Source organism: Gopherus evgoodei, chromosome 1 (genome assembly GCF_007399415.2).
Source record: "Gopherus evgoodei ecotype Sinaloan lineage chromosome 1, rGopEvg1_v1.p, whole genome shotgun sequence".
In the NCBI taxonomy this organism is placed as follows: domain Eukaryota; kingdom Metazoa; phylum Chordata; order Testudines; family Testudinidae; genus Gopherus; species Gopherus evgoodei.
Genome location: NC_044322.1, coordinates 292,326,454 through 292,344,826, shown reverse-complemented (window position 1 = coordinate 292,344,826; position 18,373 = coordinate 292,326,454). Strand labels below are relative to the sequence as shown.

At 39.2% G+C, this 18,373-nt stretch overlaps 1 protein-coding gene across 1 annotated transcript in view; it reads left to right on the top strand.

The window, feature by feature from the left end:
• Positions 1 to 892: 892 nt before the first annotated feature.
• The window catches only part of OTOGL (otogelin like), a 139,480-nt gene continuing 121,999 nt past the window's right edge, over positions 893 to 18,373 (top strand). The window contains exons 1-10 of the mRNA XM_030548635.1: positions 893 to 971; positions 2,063 to 2,102; positions 3,221 to 3,269; positions 4,254 to 4,320; positions 5,053 to 5,151; positions 6,492 to 6,646; positions 8,996 to 9,117; positions 10,733 to 10,938; positions 14,519 to 14,649; positions 15,697 to 15,803. Coding sequence (XP_030404495.1) covers positions 893 to 971; positions 2,063 to 2,102; positions 3,221 to 3,269; positions 4,254 to 4,320; positions 5,053 to 5,151; positions 6,492 to 6,646; positions 8,996 to 9,117; positions 10,733 to 10,938; positions 14,519 to 14,649; positions 15,697 to 15,803 — 1,055 coding nt within the window. The remainder of the gene's footprint in view (positions 972 to 2,062; positions 2,103 to 3,220; positions 3,270 to 4,253; positions 4,321 to 5,052; positions 5,152 to 6,491; positions 6,647 to 8,995; positions 9,118 to 10,732; positions 10,939 to 14,518; positions 14,650 to 15,696; positions 15,804 to 18,373) is intronic.

Here is an 18,373-nt window from a genome sequence, read left to right as displayed (position 1 = left end):
AGACTAGATGAGGTAGTGTCTTTCCTTTATTTACACTACATTTTGATGAAGAATATAGCCAAGAGGATGGAAAAATTTCCAAAATACTTATGCCTCTGCACCAACAGTTATTCCCTTTCTGTTATGTATTAGATTTAAAAAAAACATTTTATTTAAAAAAAATATATAAACTTCTGGGAAGTTTTCTTTTGTGACATTATCAAAATACTACAAGGAAAAAACCTATTTGCTTCCACTAGGTAGTTAAAATCCAGGTAATTTATTTAATGGAAATTAATGTCTCTTATTTAAAATGTTTGTTGAATACTTTAATATATTAGCCAGTAAAACAACTTAGTGGTACTTTACACGAGAACATTATTGTAAGTTTGAACTGAAAAGTTTCTTTTTTTCATTTTAATAAGTAAAAGGTAGAAAGGGCAGCAATTTTAATTAGCACAAGTTTCAAAACACACAAACATGAAATGACAACTGTTTGAAAAATCTTTCAAAGCATCATGACATGGCAAAATTTATTTCCATATCACTATCCATGAACGTTATAAAGGGTTGATTCAGTCCAAAAGAGCAGTAAGCCTTGCAGGTCTGGTGTAAGTGTAACTAATACAGGCTCTGGTAAGGAGTTACCATGCATTACTAATGAGAGAAGCACAGCCAAAAAGTTGTATGCAACATTTCCAGAGCTCCAGAAGCTGGATGTGGCTAGGAAGCTTGATGTTTCTTTTTAATTCTCTCCCTGCTTTTTTTTTTTTTTGTGCCCTGCCTTATTTAAATTTCTCTGCTATCTAAATTTATAAAAGATTTAAACATTCCAGAGACACATACTTCTAAGATGCCATAATAGTCAAGGCCACCAATTTGGATACACTTCATACTAAGAAGCTACACTGAAATGAATATTGTGGGAAAACTCAACTTATTGATACCCTGGAGCGTATTCTTGGTTCATTCTCTGCTGTTGTCTTTGCAAGGTAAGAATTTTATGCTCAATTTTTTCACTAAAAACCTTTTAGAAAGACTTCTCTTAACAATTTAGTAATACAGTTACTTATTTTTCTTTCACTGTAAAGCAAATATTTCTTACAGCCCATAGCTTAATTAAATAAACAAACCAATAATACAGACTAAAATATATTTACATCACATACTTTTACTCCTTTTGAAACTAAAAATGGCTGATTTTTTTTTAAATTCAGTCTTTAATGCTTGAATTTGAAAAAGAATGATTAGTAAAGAACAAAATTATTTTTCTTGGCTTTCTTGCTTCTATTTATTGTCAAATGTGTTATCAGATTGACGTAGGCATAATTGTTATGAACAGGTTATGGGTTTGATCAAGATTTGGACTACACCTGCAGTGTGTCTGAACATTTTTTATAACTCTAGAGTAAATATTTGGCAAACTGATTATATAAACTCTCCCAGCTGTTGTCATCACACATGCTAATAATAGACACCATAGACAGCTTAGAAAAATAATTCCTGAGGATAACAGAAATTTTTCAAGTGTTGTAACTTTCACATAGCTTGAAAGTAAAAATATTCTTAAATGAAAGTAAATCTGCGTGAAATCTAGAGCAAGATTTAAACATACTGGACTAAAGGTTTATAATTATTATGTTCAGAAAAGCATTACAGGGAACTGCACTGAAGCCTGATCCGGAGAGGTTCTGAGCACCTTCCGTATTTGTGAGCTTCAGTCTGATCCTGCAGGGTGCTGAGCATTCACCACTTCCACTGTTGATGTTGGGAGTCAAGGGTGCTTAGCACTTTGTAGGATTGGGCTCATTGGAAATTGCAGGTTCTCAGCACTTCTCAGGATCAGGTTCTGAAGATGAAAGACATCAATCACTCAAAAGAAAAGTGTTTCTATCTTTGCTGGCAGGGAGATGGAAAGGCTGCATAAATGCTTTCTGGAAAACTTACTGTCATTAGCCCTCTTCTAAAGAACAAAACTCTTGTGTCTTAAACCAAAGTCAGGTAAACATTTGTCTGCATGTGAAATGCGTAGAAGGAAATAGAGGGAAAAAATGGTTTAATTCCATCATTTTTTATCCAACAGGATCCTATTGCGAGTTTTCTCTTTTGAGAAGAACACCAAGGTGAGTGTGCATTCCTCATTTGCAGTGTTTTAAAAGCAAATCTAGGTGAAATCAGTAAGGCTTGTCTGATATGATGGAAGTATAAAAAATACAATATGGCCTTGTGTAGAACACTTTTACTTTTAGTAACTTAGACATAAAGTATTTCTTCCATTTAATAACTCTTCCCAAAGAGCTGGGGATTAAACATGCAAATCCTTTTTGGAAAAAGAAGTGCACCTCTTTAGTAATCACAAAAACATGGTGTTCCTCAGGGGCCCAAGTAAGTTCACAGGATGAGTTTCTTATGTGACTATTCTCATATCTGATCAAATGTACATTAATTAAATACCATTTTAGTTTCAGGGTAAAAAAATAAAATTCTAGTGACACACAGAAAGGAATTTATCCACAAATAAAATGTGTTATACAATAAATATAGTCTCAGTGATCATTCATTTTCTCAGTCTGATAAAAGCACTTGCAAAGCAAGTTATTTGCAATAGTTCAAAACAAAACTAGGGTATCTTCCTGATCCCATTGGAGTCAATGGAAACTTTGCCATTCAGTAGAAGCAGGATTAGAACTCAGCTCTGGACGTCTAATTACTTCTCATACATCTAACGATCACACACTATATTGTACAAAATCTGGCCTGTTAAATAAAACAGTGTATTTTGTAGATTGAGGCCATTATTTCTTAAATCAATGTAATTATTGCCTATTGTAATTTAGTTACCACTGGAAGGTAACCATACACTTTTAACACCATGACCACTGCACATGCAAATAGCACTGATGTACCTCAACAACATATGTACCATTCAGGCATCTAATGAAAGAACTTCACTATTTTGTGTCCCATATTATAAGCCCAATTTGCTTATCTCCCCTCCCCCATAAATGCCAGGTACCTCCTTGAACAATAGCCTGTGTTCAAGAGCAGAGATCTGAGCACTCTTGAATTTTGTAAAACGAGACTATGAAAAGAAAAAAGTCACCTTTTTAAATGTTAACCCAAGAAAGACCTCTTTGATAACGTGCTGGAAATCAGAGAGAAACACCTCTCCCTAGGGAACAACTTATTCAGTTTGCTCAGGGACCTTTGATTACACAAGATCCTTTTTGTTTTCTTCCAGAAACCAGTTTAATGCAACTCGACAGAAAAGAGATCTCTTAGCAGCTGAGGTAGGTTATACCACAGAAAGAAAGAGGGGCAAAAATCCCCCTCCTTTCTGCAACGGGGCTTTGGTATTGTCACAATGAGGTCTTTGTAAAGGAGAATGGAAATGGTAATAACAAGACAAGGATGAGGAGAAGCTTTTCCATACCTGCTTTCCTCAAACTTAAATCCACAGCCTCATTCATTCTTAGCAAAATGCTTCCTGAATTACCCATCCTAACACACAATGTGGGGAGGAAGGTCTTTGTTAAACCTTTTGTGAGAGCAAATAGAAACTTGGGAGTGAATGTTTGGTGAAAAGCACAATAATGAAACCATAGCCGAACAATTTTGCAAATAGTGTTGTTATTGGGCAACGCTCCTAGGCTGTGCAGCAGGTTCCCAGGGCAGAGTCTGTGCCTCCAAAGACCATTCCCCAGCCTCATTGCTATTGAGATATCTCAGGGAGCAGACCTGACAATTATTCCATCTGGGATGAGTTTAAAGTCTCTCACTCTTCTGCGTACTAGGATTTTGTTGCGTGTCAGTGAGAGATGCAAACTCCTGTAAATTACTGCCATTTGCCAATCCTGGAGAAAGCAACTTGTTCACTGGCACAGGAGTGTGGGGGTTAGCATCTGGGATGCTAGGAAGCCACACAAAATGCTGAGTGCCTGCTTGGGGCAGATGGCTAGTCTTGTGCTAGTATCTCAGTGAGCTGTGCTCCTTGTCCTTCTTCTGATACCTCTGTTGCTGTGTTCCACCCCAGGGATCGCTGCATTTCAGTGATGGAGAAAGTAATTCCTTACATGTGGTTTACAATTTTACCTAGTGTTTACAAAGTGCTTTGGGATTCTCTTGGATCAAGAGCTCTATATACACGCAAGATCATTTTATGTATTAAAGTAATTGTCCTATCCTAAAATTGCTGCAAAATCCCTAGAATTGAATTAGTCAGACCATTTATGAAGTCTTAACACTCTGGTTTTGCTTTTTTGTTTCTCGGATAGACTGGATCAGATTGGGCTGGGTCTCACCTTCATGGGGACCTTACTCAGGGTCAAAGTCCATCAGGAGGTCAGTACCATGTTAGTAATTCACTACATGTTTGAAAGGATTTCAGTAAAATGCCATCTATCCATCAACTATCCCTTGTTACCAGAGATTGTGTAACGTTTGATAGTATTTACCTTCTATGCAAAACCCAGTGCTATCTAATCTTGTTTTGGTAACTTGTACTTCTGACTTGCTAAATCATAGAAAATAGTTATAAAAAACAATTAGTTTCTAATGTACCTATTAATGGGGCACCCAAGCACTTAATGAAACAAATTCTTTATTGCTTTACAGTTATTTCCACTCCTAGTTTTCTTGTGTGTCGCTTTTGGGCCTTGAGTAGGTATGCTGAGTGGGATTGATAACAGTTGTCCATGGAAGACCAACCTAAAGCCTCTTTTAGAATATTCTAGATGTCAATCAAACTCTTCAGTTTGTTCGAAGCTAATTGAGGGGTTTCACAGATGATACATTCCCATCGCTGTTATTTAGCACCCAGCATGCAAAAATGATCAAATGAGCTGAACAGTGGCACTTTCTTAAGACAAGATGGAGTTTTTGGTTTCTTTCATATCAATGAATACAAATCACGGTGAATCCTATAGTGTTCCTAGTTTTAAAAGTGTTTCTTTGTAAGTGAAATGTGGGAGCTAGACAGTAGTCTCTGCCTGGTCTATATTTTCAAATTGTATTTGTCTTTATAAGTGTTTGAAAAATAACTTTAACATGGAAGGCTGCTATGTCTTCTTTCAGGCTCTTGTCCTCAAGAATGCCTTAATGGAGCAATTTGTACAGAGGCGGGTATATGTGATTGTCAGATGTTTCAGGCTCATGGTGAAAGGTGCCAAATTGGTAAGTTTTAGTAATCAGCAACGGAATTGAGTTTCAGATTAGAGTGAGATTTAGGGGTGAGTTTGTTAAAATAATACCTGTTCAGGGCACTTTTTCAATTGCTTTATAATCAAGCTGTAATTCTAAAAGGAGGCTGGGTGTCTCAAATGCTGTATTTCAGAGTGAGATATGGGAGTACAGAAGAGTGTCAGATGTTCCTCAATTTTATTAATACTTGTAACAGTATCCCAGTGCATCATAATGTACCATATCTGCTTTTACTTACTTAGCTGTGTCACCAAAAACATCACTGCATTTCCACTTAGAGTGCCCTATTGCCCATTCTGAAGACAGGATGTTCAAATATTTTAATGGGACAAGTTTTGGCAGGTGCAATCTATTGGTAGTAGAATTGAGGTAGAAGTTGTTTGTCCCTATTGTGATTCCTCAGGCTCTGTAGAACATCTGCAACAGCAGCCGTGGAGGGACTTTCTAAGGTCAGGCCTAGAACCTCAGCTGGTGTCAACCAGTGTAACTCCATTGAATTCAATGGAACTGCACTGATTTGCGTCAGCTGAGATGGTAGGCCAAAGGGGCTGTTGAAACTGGACCAAAATCTTAGCCTTGGTTCACCCTGAGCCCATACACCAAACACGGACCTAAACTTAAATGATATGAACATCCTCTTCTTTGTAGAGTTTTCTGGATAATGGATTTTTGTTGGTTCACTGGCAATTTCAACAAGTTGAAAACAAAACTCATTTTGTATTAAACAAAATGTTTTATTTGAAAAAAATATTTCATTTCAATTTCAACCATTTTCAGATATATTTAAATTTTAAAACCAAAATTAAAGGAAATGTCAAATAAAAATGTTTCAAAATGAAAAATCATAATGTTTGGTTTAAAAATGTCAAAATAAAAAGTTCTGATTTTTCCCCACCCCAGAATTTCAGTTACTCCCCCCAACCACCCCGCCAAATTGGTGAAATCAACATGAATTTGTGAAATGCTTAATTGTCACGGAATCTGACTTTTTCACTAAAAAAAAGTTTGGATCCAAAAATTTTGCCCCGCTCTACTCATTGGTCCATTCCTAGTTATAATTTAAAGGTGAAATCCAGGCTCCATTAATGTCAATGGCAACATTTCCATTGGCTTTATCGGTCCACAGTTCCCACCTAGGAGTTTTAAAACTTGCCTTAATCTCATTTCTTGAATGATAAATAAAACTATCTTCTGTGCTGATGTATGCTTATCTACTATGCATGTAATATCTTACTTTTATACATGTCTCTGACATTTGTGTAATTTTTTTGTTATTTTGCATTTTATATGCTCATCTTATTTATTCTCCCCAGTACCTAATGATGGCAAGGATCGAGATGGAATTTGCAAATCATGGGGACAGTATCACTTTGAAACATTTGATGGCATCTACTACTATTTCCCAGGAAATTGTTCCTACATTTTTGCAAAAGATTGCAGTGCTCCGGAACCTCAGTACACTGTATGGGTAAGTATGTGAATATGTGTTTTGAAATGAAATGCAAAAGATTGATATTACATAGAACTTGTGTTATAGCATAACAAAAATAGCTCAACAGAGACAGTAAATGGATCAAAAGGTGGTTTATTTCCTTTTTAGATTTATAGAATGTGCTGATCAAAAACTCTGTAAATACACATGCAATAACATCTACAAATCTCTGTAAACTGTAAACTGTATTATAAAATGATCTCTTTAGGCAAACATGGGGAACTTTGCTCCTGATTTCAAAGTAGTTGACTGTCTCCTTCATTAGCCCTAGATTGAATCATTTAATGTTAGTGATCAGTGCCCTGACATTGAATAGCATCATTTGTTACATATAAATGAAGTTAAGACTGGTATTATTCCAAAGATAATAACTTTGATAACTATGATAAAGAAATTGTGTCCATGACAGATTTGTAAAACTGCAAGTGGTAGTTATAGAGACAAATATGAGTTGAGGAGGTTTTCTGAAATATAGACTCATAGACTCATAGACTCATAGACTCATAGACTCTAGGACTGGAAGGGACCTCGAGAGGTCATCGAGTCCAGTCCCCTGCCCTCATGGCAGGACCAAATACTGTCTAGACCATCCCTGATAGACATTTATCTAACCTACTCTTAAATATCTCCAGCGATGGAGATTCCACAACTTCCCTAGGCAATCTATTCCAGTGTTTAACTACCCTGACAGTTAGGAACTTTTTCCTAATGTCCAATCTAAATCTCCCTTGCTGCAGTTTAAGCCCATTGTTTCTTGTTCTATCATTAGAGGCTAACGTGAACAAGTTTTCTCCCTCCTCCTGATGACACCCTTTTAGATACCTGAAAACTGCTATCAGGTCCCCTCTCAGTCTTCTCTTTTCCAAACTAAACAAACCCAATTCCTTCAGCCTTCCTTCATAGGTCATGTTCTCAAGACCTTTAATCATTCTTGTTGCTCTTCTCTGGACCCTCTCCAATTTCTCCACATCTTTCTTGAAATGCGGTGCCCAGAACTGGACACAATACTCCAGTTGAGGCCTAACCAGCGCAGAGTAAAGCGGAAGAATGACTTCTCGTGTCTTGTTTACAACACACCTGTTTATGCATCCCAGAATCACGTTTGCTTTTTTTGCAACAGTATCACACTGTTGACTCATATTAAGCTTGTGGTCCACTATGACCCCTAGATCTCTTTCTGCCATACTTCTTCCTAGACAGTCTCTTCCCATTCTGTATGTGTGAAACTGATTGTTCCTTCCTAAGTGGAGCACTTTGCATTTATCTTTATTGAACTTCATCCTGTTTACCTCAGACCATTTCTCCAACTTGTCCAGATCATTTTGAATTTTGACCCTGTCCTCCAAAGCAGTTGCAGAGATTCTACTTACATTAAATGTGGTTTGACCAGGACAGGTGGACTGGACTAGTTTTGGGCATAGATGATCACACAGGATTTCATATCAAAGAGGCTTCCAGATATCCCCAGTGTAAAGATTTGAAAAGAGAAATTGATTAGGAGAGAAGATGTTCATTGAGCTAAACATTTGTGCTATAGAATATATTAGGGTTTTAGGATCTACGTATCTGCCTTGGGCAGGACTACATGAAAATCTTGTGTTGGTACAGTAATGCCAGTTAGAGGGGTGATTATTATTTTTTGATGACATCTCTGCTGGCAAAAGCATTTTTTTTTGCTGATGTAAGTTGTTTACACTGTCCTAACAGAACTGTCAAACCAAGCAGGACAAAGCAGAATCAATACTTGGATGGAACACTTCCACATAAGCCCCTACTTGCTGCAGGAAGGGATGCTGATGATTCAATAGATGCCAGTCTGTTTTCTAGATCAATATTGAGAGTGCCCATATGGTGCTGGGGCTGTTGTGTTGCTGGTGGTCCCATCTTTCAGGGAACACATGCCTCTGGGCAGTGAAGGCTCACTTGCACTTTTATGGGGTGTTCTCCACAGTATCATTACCAAACCCATAACTAGGTAATTATATTCTGCCTAAACTAAATTCTCTCTGTAGTTTCAATTGGATAAAATATTCCAGTTCTTTTTTCTGTCTTAAGCTACTATATAATGATGCTGGGTTCTGCTAAACAGTTACTGGGTTTCATAGCAGTGCAAGGCAAAGTGGTCTTCTAACCATGTATATCCCTGTATTATTGATCCCTTGTATTGTTTAAATTTTTATTTCTAAAGTTCTTTGGGATCCTTCAGTGAGAGGTGTGTAGATATGTAAAAGATTATATGTGTAAATTTATTAAGAGTTGTATGTAAATATTGAGCAGAAAACCACATTTGTTGTTAGTGCATGTGTGTGTTTTTCTCCTCTCAAGGTTCATAACAGCCTCCAGTGTGATGGTTCGGTGTATTCTTGTCTGCGGTCAATCAGCTTATTTTTTTCAAGCCAGGACGAAATAGTTGTTGTGGGACATGAAGTAAGAAAAGAAGGAATCAGGTAAATGAACTGACTGTATTTGCAACTTCTTACCACAGAAATGAAGTATTGGAATTGTGGGAAGGCACTCGAGTAATTTAGCCTGCATCCTCACTGCAAAGTGGGCTGGTTACCAGCCCGAGTGAAAGTGGAGCCTATACACTAATCTACACCCACAGCTGCACCAGCTAGCATGGGCTGAAAGTACCACTAAACTCAGGGGAGAGGTTTTTGTGTGTGGATGGGATAGGGACTAGGTGCAATATCAGGTAAAAGCTTGGCATAACTCTGCAGTGAAGACATACCCTCAGATGTCATATGGTAAAACAGGGAGGTTATAATTATTACCAGTAAGTCAAATCCAGAAAGGAACTTAACTGTACTGAAATGTTGAGCAAGTTGTTCACTCACACCTGTCTGAGTTAGCCTCTTAACTTTGCTATTTTCAGTGGTGGGCCTCTATAAGGCATCTGATTTCTGATTTTTCACTTGTCTGTCCCTTGACTGAAAGTTTTTCTACGCTGGGAAATTGCATGGTGTTATAATATGTTAATTATTGGATTGTCTTTTTTAAAATGATGTTAGCTAGTCTTGGTTAACCCTTGGCCAACCCTGATATTTTTTAAAACATGACAGTCAGTCATTGTCTACACTGAGTGCAATGCCCCATGGTAGAGAAGTCCAAATCGAGTTCATCAGGGTCCTTAAGTTCCTTCTGTTACTATTTTGAGGCCCAAAATAGTATTTGAGATACACCAAACCCTGAACTCTATCAGGTTTACCCTTCTTTGTTTCAAACATAAGAGTCGATGAGTAGATCTGGTGTTCTCACATCTGAGTTGCTACACCTGGTAGCTACAAGGATATTGCCATTAGTCCAAGAAGCAGCAACCTTTGAAGACAGTGATTCTGCAATACTAGACTCTGGTGGAAATCCAAACATAGTTGTCCCCACTAACTGGACAGAGCGACAGGCATGTTAGAGGATATACTGTACATGACTAATAATATTTTCTGTGCTATTTAATCTTTGATTAAGCGAGGGTCTTATTCTACACACATTCTATGTACAGAATAGTTATTGACTTCAAAGGGAGTTGTCTGTATTGAAAACTTGAAGAATATGGCTCCATGTCATTACCCTGTCAGTAACTGATATTTTAAAAAGCTTTTGGGCACATCTACCTTTTGCTGCTTCTGTTTACAAATGAATTAAGCGTGCACTTAGACTCTAAAAAGGAACTGTATAAATGACTTCATGGGTCCCATGCTTAAAGTCCCTGTCAATGACTCCATGTCAAAACTATTCAGCTTACAAGTAAAAAGATGTCTTTCCTAACACAGCAGTGCTGCAAATGCACCATCGGATTTGAAAGTCAACATGGGTTCTTTGTGGTTTATATATCAATACTGCATTGATTGTGTATGTGACAGAAAATAATCCATTTTACTGAATTGATTGTTCAAAGTAACAGGAGTGACAGATATTGAAAACATATTTTTGACAGAAAAGTAAACAGACTTTGAGGACACACAGGGAAGAGATCTGATGAGTTAGAAGGTGACATTTTATGTAATCTTTTTCTAGTTCTAGCCTCGCTTGTCTTGTTTAAAATGGATTGTTCTATTTTTCCAGATTGACATTGCCTCAGACAATTGGAAATGTTTTCATTGAGAGGCTGGCCGACTATATTTTGGTGAAAACTACCTTTGGTTTTTCTCTTGCTTGGGACGGAAGCTCTGGTATTTATATTAAACTGACAGAAGAACATAAAGGAAAACCTTGTGGCCTGTGTGGAAATTATAATGGCAATAAATCTGATGACCTGATAATACAAAATAGTAAGTGAAGATACCAGAAATGCACCTTTCCTTTGTTTAAAAAAAAAAAAGATTCTATGGTCCTGATGTCTTGTAAATATGAGGATGTGCTCTAAAAGGTTGTGTCTATTATCTGTTTAAATTTATTTTCAGGCGATTTGAGTAGACTTTATAGGGTCTGGTCCACTTTCCCTAATCATAAATGTTAAGGAGTAGGGCTAGTTCAACAAAACATTTAAGTGTATGCTTAAGTCCTTGCCTGTTCAGCAAAACACTTAAGCACATGCTTAATTTAATTGATAAACAAACTTTTAATGACCAAAATAGTATTGTTTTTTGTGAAAGCAATGTGATGTAAAAAACAAACAAACCCAAATTAATATTTGGAAAGGCAATAGCTCAGCACACGGATCTACATAGTTATTTTAAACAATATGTGGCTGTTTTATTGGTTGGTGAAACACAGAAAATTGAAAAACCTTGTTGAGGAAGTTTATTTTTTTTTCATTGCTACCCTTTAATTAACATACTTTGCTGTGGGGACAGATGGTACATTTTAAGAAGATGAATAATCCAATGGCCTCACTATAGTCCATCTGAGAGACTATGAGTTTGTGCTGTTGATTTCAGCAAGGGTGCCAGATCTGGAGAAAGTTAAAACAGCATTTCTCCTCAAGTGAATAGTGTTCTCTCTATGCAACACTTTATACTGGCCATTGTCTACTGTAGATAATATTTTATGCACACCCAAGTGAAAAGTGTTCTGTGTTGCCTTTGTTTTAGAGCAGACACCAGCTCGCAGCTGGTGAAACAAGAGGAGGAAGGTTGGGAACACAAGAGGAGCAGTTTCTCCCAAACAATCCCTGATATAAGTAAAAGTCATAATGGTATTTAACCACTACAACAAACTACAGGGAAAGTTTAGTTTCTCACATTGGCTATTTTTTTAAATCACAAGTTTCGTCTCAATATTACCCTGACTTTTCTCCCTCTTTCCGCATCATTCTTGGGCAATAGCCAGGTGCTATTTATCGTACCAGGAGAGTGAGAAGCAGTTGGCTGTGTTTGTGTGTGCGCATAGCTTTGATTTTCTGCCCAATAGAAACTGGTTGTAACCCCTCCACAGCCTCCAGTTATTCAGTGACATAGTACTGTTTGTTCTGTTCCAGACATTTGATGTCTGCATACCAAAGCATAGTACATTATCTGGCCAGTTAAAACTAATGATTTTTTAAAAAAATCATTGATTCACACAGAGTTAAAAATATAGTTTCAGTGTCTCTTTAGTTTACTGTTTATCATAAAACACTTTCAAGAGGTGGTCTGCTTTCTGTCTCCACTTTCAGCATTACACAGTACTAATGGCACGATAATCTGGCAACTGTAATGGCAGAATTCCTGTCTTTTAGAAGCAGAGAGATATGTATCACATTAAAAATTAAACATGAACTGAGTTTATAACACTGCACCTTGACACTGTGTGTGCAAAAGAGAAGCAATCTGTTGTGATATTTTTCACAAGAATGAGATGTGATGGGTTCATAATACTTATAAATTGCAACTCTCTCTCTACATCTATATGTTTCCAGCTCTCATCAATCCTTTATGGTATTTCCGTACATCAGCAGTGCAAGGTGAACTGTTCTTTGTAGTCTGGAGACTGATTACTCACATTGGCCCCAGCTACACTACAGCTCTAACCAAATCTGGGGATCTGTTGTCGATATGACTGTCTTCTAGTTTAGCAATGCAGTTCAGAACTGTAGGGTCTCTGAAAGTGGGCTAAAGTCTTGGACACAGTTGCAATGAGATCCCTGATTCGGTTATGGCTGTAGTGTTGCTGGGGCATTAGACATAACTCACAACCTACCAAAGTAGTAGTAGAAAGTACGTTTAAGAATTCAACATTTCTAATGATGGTAAAATAAACTGCTAAATACAGTGGGACAAGTGGAAAAATGGGACAATGCTACAATCCTAAAACTGTTCAAGATACAAAAATGAATCCAGATGGGGATTCTCCCAAAGAAAAAAAGTGAGTGAAATTAAAGGCATGCTACAGATTCTGAATACTTAAATAGCAGTAGAATCTTATTGTATTTTTGTTTGAGTTTCTTAATGGCCACTTTAAAAGCCATCTTTTTGTTGTTGTTGTTTCCTTTATATGACACCTTACTCATTTTGATAGATCTGCCCAGAGGAGGACAATTCTATTTAACAGCAACTTTTGAGGTTTCAAAATTTGGTTTTGTTCATCACTGGAACAAAAGCAAAACCTTTTGAATGTTGAATATAAAACAGAATTTGTCAGAAAGTCTTTATTTGGAATAAAACCTTGGGCTGTTTGATTCAGGAAGGTTTTCCATGTACAGGACTTGTGGGGGAGGTAGAAGAGGGAGAGGAGGGAAAGAGATTGAGACTCAGAGATTGGATCTCATCTGACCAGAGAGCTATAAACTCATTCTATAGCCTGAGTGAGAGGGCACTGGCCTGACATGTAGGAGACCTATGCTTATGTCCCTGCTTTGCCTGAATCAGATTCTTCCCCTCCCAGGCCATTGCTGAGACTCCAGGCTATAGACTGTGAGTGTCTCTTTCTCTCTGGTTGGAAGTGACCAGAGAGCCTCAGTGATCCAAGAAACCTTGGTGATGAAAACTTTGTCAAAATCAATATGTCTCCACAAAACATTACAATTTCGACTTAAAAGATATTGGATTGGATTCCCTGTGTCCTGAGCTGGTTTAATCTGGAGGCAATGTATGCAGGCTTTGATAAAGGGAATTGTAGATGCATCTCATTTTAGTATCCCTGGCTTCTGACCTGTTGATTGTTATCAACTGCTGCTGTGTCCCACAAGATGGATGAAATGCACCTGTTTCACTCTTTTTGCACATTTAAGAGCATGAAGTAAATGGGAAACTTAGTGCTTAGAGCAGGATAATGGGAATTAGAAAACCTGGGATGTCTTCCCTCTAACCTTGTTGCTTGGCCTTGAGCATTTATTTCCTTATCTGTGGAATGCTGTTCTATTATATACTGGTTCTTATGTCTCCCTCTTCACCATAGTCTCTGGTACCTTCCAACAGTGCGTTAAGTGGTGTGACTACTGGTGGTTTGTTCTTTCTCTCATCTTCTCTCCAAGGGAGAGTTGTGTGTGTAGCGCAGTGTTTTGTTTTGGTAAGATTTTTCGTTTGAAGAGGCGGATGGGGAACAGGAGAGATTATTATACCCACTTTCCCCAAAATATATAGAGAGGTCTTTAAATAAAATGTATTAAAGAAGTGCCAAAAACAAACAAATCCTCATAGTAAGAAATCTGCATTTGACTCCTTATGAGGTTACCACAACTATATTTCCTGGAAAACTAGACATTTCCTGTTAATTCATTTTAGAATTTAAATATGGTATAAAAGGTAAACTGAAATTTAAAATAATTTTGTAAAGATTCCAAACTACTAACTGAATATATCTTATAATAAGTACGTTTAAATTGTTTGGAAAATAATTCTAATATTTCATGCGAGCGGTTCCTCGGCTTTTGTGTTGACAGAAAAACCTTTGTTCTTGTGGAAAATGATTCTGTTCGATATTTTTCTAAAGTAGGTGAATATACGGAAGACATTGCTGTATTTGCAAACAGTTGGTCTGTACAAACCCCAGATAATGCAATTTGTGTGACTACTGCCTCAGATTTTTCTAGTCCATGTTCGACTGACACAGAGTCCTCCGAGGTAAGTTGGTCAGTATACATTTTCATATTAGATGCATTATAGTGATTCACCTTCTCTAGCCTGTTTTATGTATTTCCATTAACAATAATTTTATAATAAAGTGCCCAGCCCTTCCCAAACCAAAGCACTTATTGCTCTGCACTGACCTAAAATTCAACACACATGAAAAAATAATAAATGATTCATTTTAAAATTAGATAAAATATTTTAAAAGGCAAATGCTGTGGCAGTCAGTGAATAAATCATATTTTCTAACCAGTTATATAGGTGCATAAGAAATGAAATATAGTCATCTGCATGTTCTTCATTGATAATACATGAGACTTAAAGTCCTAAAAGACTTACACAGAAAGTGCCTGATACTGATCTCACACTGGTGAAGATCAGGATTAACTCTGCTGTTGTCAATGGAACTATACCAGTGTTAGAGAACATGAGGGGGAACATCATAAATAAGATCAGAATCAGGAAAACTATAGTCAGTATATCAAGCTTGTAGAGAAGAGGTTGGTCCAAAGCAAAACACTGGCTCTAAACACTGAAACATTGGGAATGAGAAGATTTAGATCAGGCCTGTCATTAATGTAGGGACCTTTCCTAAGAATGTTTGAAGAACTGTATGTGATGAAATTAAAAGAATGGGGATTGTTGGCCTACTTACAGTTATTTACTGCCACATTGGACTGTGGGTTTAATTCCTAGCCCTGATGCCTTACCCCTTCATTATCTGTGGAGTTTAAAGTACTGCAGAGGAAACATGCTCAGCTCCTGGGTGGAAGAGGATGCTTTTTGTCACTTTGGCCAGTTTAGCTGTAGCATTGAGGGGCTATAGAAGAAATTCAGTCCAGTCAAAACTGGTTTGGGAAGAATAGTGACTGTGATATAATGGGTGAATAAGTGGAGATAGGAGAAAATGGGAGAATCGTCTTGTTTTAAAAGGAATGTAATAGACACCCAATGGGGAAAACAAAAGTAAAAAGAATAATATTTGTATCATGAAGTATATGATAGCTGTTAGTTAACTGACTTTTTTTAAAAAATGCACAGGCCATATTCTTCAAATGCCAAATACTCCTACAGTTTCCTTTTCTCAGCTGTCATGAAAGCATAGACCCTTATTCGTATATTTCTAGCTGCATGAATGACCTTTGCAGGTAAGAAGGATGGGGTTCTTTAAACATTTATTTTCATTCTTTGAAATATTAAACAATAGCCAGACTGGTTTTAGATAGTGGAGTTTTTTAGTACAATTTTATTTTAGTAAAGTAATTTCCTCTCCACATTCCCCCAATCTCACCTCCCAGTGTTTCTCTGTTTGATCCCAATAGTCGCTATAGTCTTAATAAACAGTGAGTCAAATTCAAACCTGGCATAAAATGTTGCTACTTTCATAGACAACAATGAGTGTTGTACCCTCTAATGCTGCAGATAAATTCAATCCATTATTTCTCCCATCATTTCAGAGGTGGTTTTTTTAGTCTTGTTTGCTAATACCACCTGCATTTCCAACAGTGCAAGTTTCTGTTAGACCTTGTGAGATCATTTGATTTAGAAGTGATTATCTCCTCAGGTGTACTAAAATTGAATAATTGACCAAGCAGTATATCTCAGATTTTTCAATAAAAAGGATATCACTAACAAATAATCTTAGTGACATCACTATCCATGTTATTTGTTTATATCTTTTACTATTTTATTTATTTTCTGATTTCCTATTTATTTATTTAAGTGGGTACAGACAGGGCCGGCTTTAGGAAGTTCGGGGCCCAATTCGAACATTTTTGGTGGGGCCCTGGCAGGGATGACTAAAAAAAAAAAAAAATGTAAAAAAAAAAAGCCTTTTATTTCTTCCATGTATTATTTACTTTCCATAACTGTATAAATAATACAATTATATATTATGTACATTGCATCATATATGCTGTTGATTGCTTATTAATGACCACCATTTCATATGTGTGAGTCCCTGCCACTCCCTGCAGGTGTGCACATGTGTGGGTCCCAGCTGCTCCCTGCCCCCCTCATTGAAGCAGGTGTGCAGGGTTATTGCCCTGGGAACTGCAGGGCAGCAGTGGACATGAGGCTGGTTGGAGGCAGGGCAGGGGCTGACTGGAGGTAGGATCTAGCTGCAGGCAGGGCAAGGGGTGCAGGGCTGGCTGGAGACAGGGGGGTATGGGGTGGGCTGGCTTCAGGCAGGGCCGCAGGGGAATGCAGCAGGGGTTGAGAGGGCTGGAGACAGAGGAGTGCGGAACTGGCTGGCTTCAGGCAGGGGGGTGCAGCAGGAATTGGCTGGAGACAGGGCAGGGGGTGAGGGGCTGTGTGTGGGCAGGGCAGGCAGGGTGTGCAGGACTGGTGCAGGCAGGGCTGTGTGTGGGGCTGGCTGGCTTTGACAGAGGTGTGTGGCAGAGGTTGGCTGGAGACAGGGCAGGGGGTTTGGCAGGGACTGGCTGTAGGCACGGGATGCAGAGCTGGCTGCAGGCGGGGGGGGCAGGGCTGGTGTGGGCAGGGCAGGGGGTGCAGCAGAGGCAGCTGGAGCCCCCGCCCTTTAAATAGCCCCCAAGGCTCCTGCTATCCCAGGGCTCTGGGGGTTATTTAAAGGGCCTGGGGCTCCCCTGCTTCTACCCGCCCGGACCTTTTAAATAGCCGCGGGAGCCCTGGAGAATACATGGGGGCAGGGGGCTACTGTGGCTATTTAAAGGACGGAGTGACAGAGGCAGATGGAGCCCCAGCCATTTAAATAGCCCCCGGAACCCCCCGCTATCCCAGGGCTTTGGGGGCTATTTAAAGGGCCCAGAGCTCCAGCCAGGAGAGCAGGGCTGCAGGGTAGGGCTTGCGCTCTGGCCAGGGCTCCAGCCGGTGGCTTGTCCTGCTCTGGCCGGGGCTCCAGCCAGGAGAGCTGGATTGCGGCGGGGCTTGCCCCGCTCTGGCCGGGACTCCATCCGGGAGAACGGGGTTGTGGGGCAGCTTGCCGCACTCCGGCTGGGGCTCCAGCTGGGAGAGCGGGGTTGCAGCGGGGCTTGCCCCGCTCTGGCTGGGGCTCCAGCAGGGACCGCGGAGCAGCTTGCCCCACTCCAGCCTGGAGAGCGGGGCTGCAGGGCTTGCCGCACTCCGGCCGGGGCTCCAGCTGGGAGAGCTGAGCTGTGGGGCAGCCGCGCTCCTGCCGGCGCTTTGGTCAGGGGAGCGGGGCCATGGAAGACCCCGGAGCAGACCGCAGCCCGGGTAAATAAAAAAAATTTAAAAGGAGCTTAAGGCGCGAGGCCCTCTTAGGCGCGGGGCCCGATTCCGGGGAATCGGCTGAATCAGCCTAAAGCCCGCCCTGGGTACAGAAGGTGATCAATGCATGAATTGAAGGAACTCTTGCTTCCATTATACTTCAATATGTGACAAATGACTGGTTTTTGATTTTCTCTTGTGCTTCACAACGGAGATAGCAAGATACAGGTTTACTAGCATCATAGAGTTTAAAACCAGAAGGGACCACTCGATCATCTAATCTGACTTCCTATAGACCACTGGCCACCAAAACACCTGCACACTAAACCCAGCAACCGAAATTAGACCAAAGTAGACATAGGAGACTAGACAATTATGTGTTACACACAGACAATAGTAAGTAACAAGGTGCACCAATGCGTGGGGCCCCCTGTAATGGCAGGGAAATGATTAGTTGAGAGAGACCTTGGGTCTAAAAATGTTTTCACTGAAGCCAGTGGAAAAACTCCCA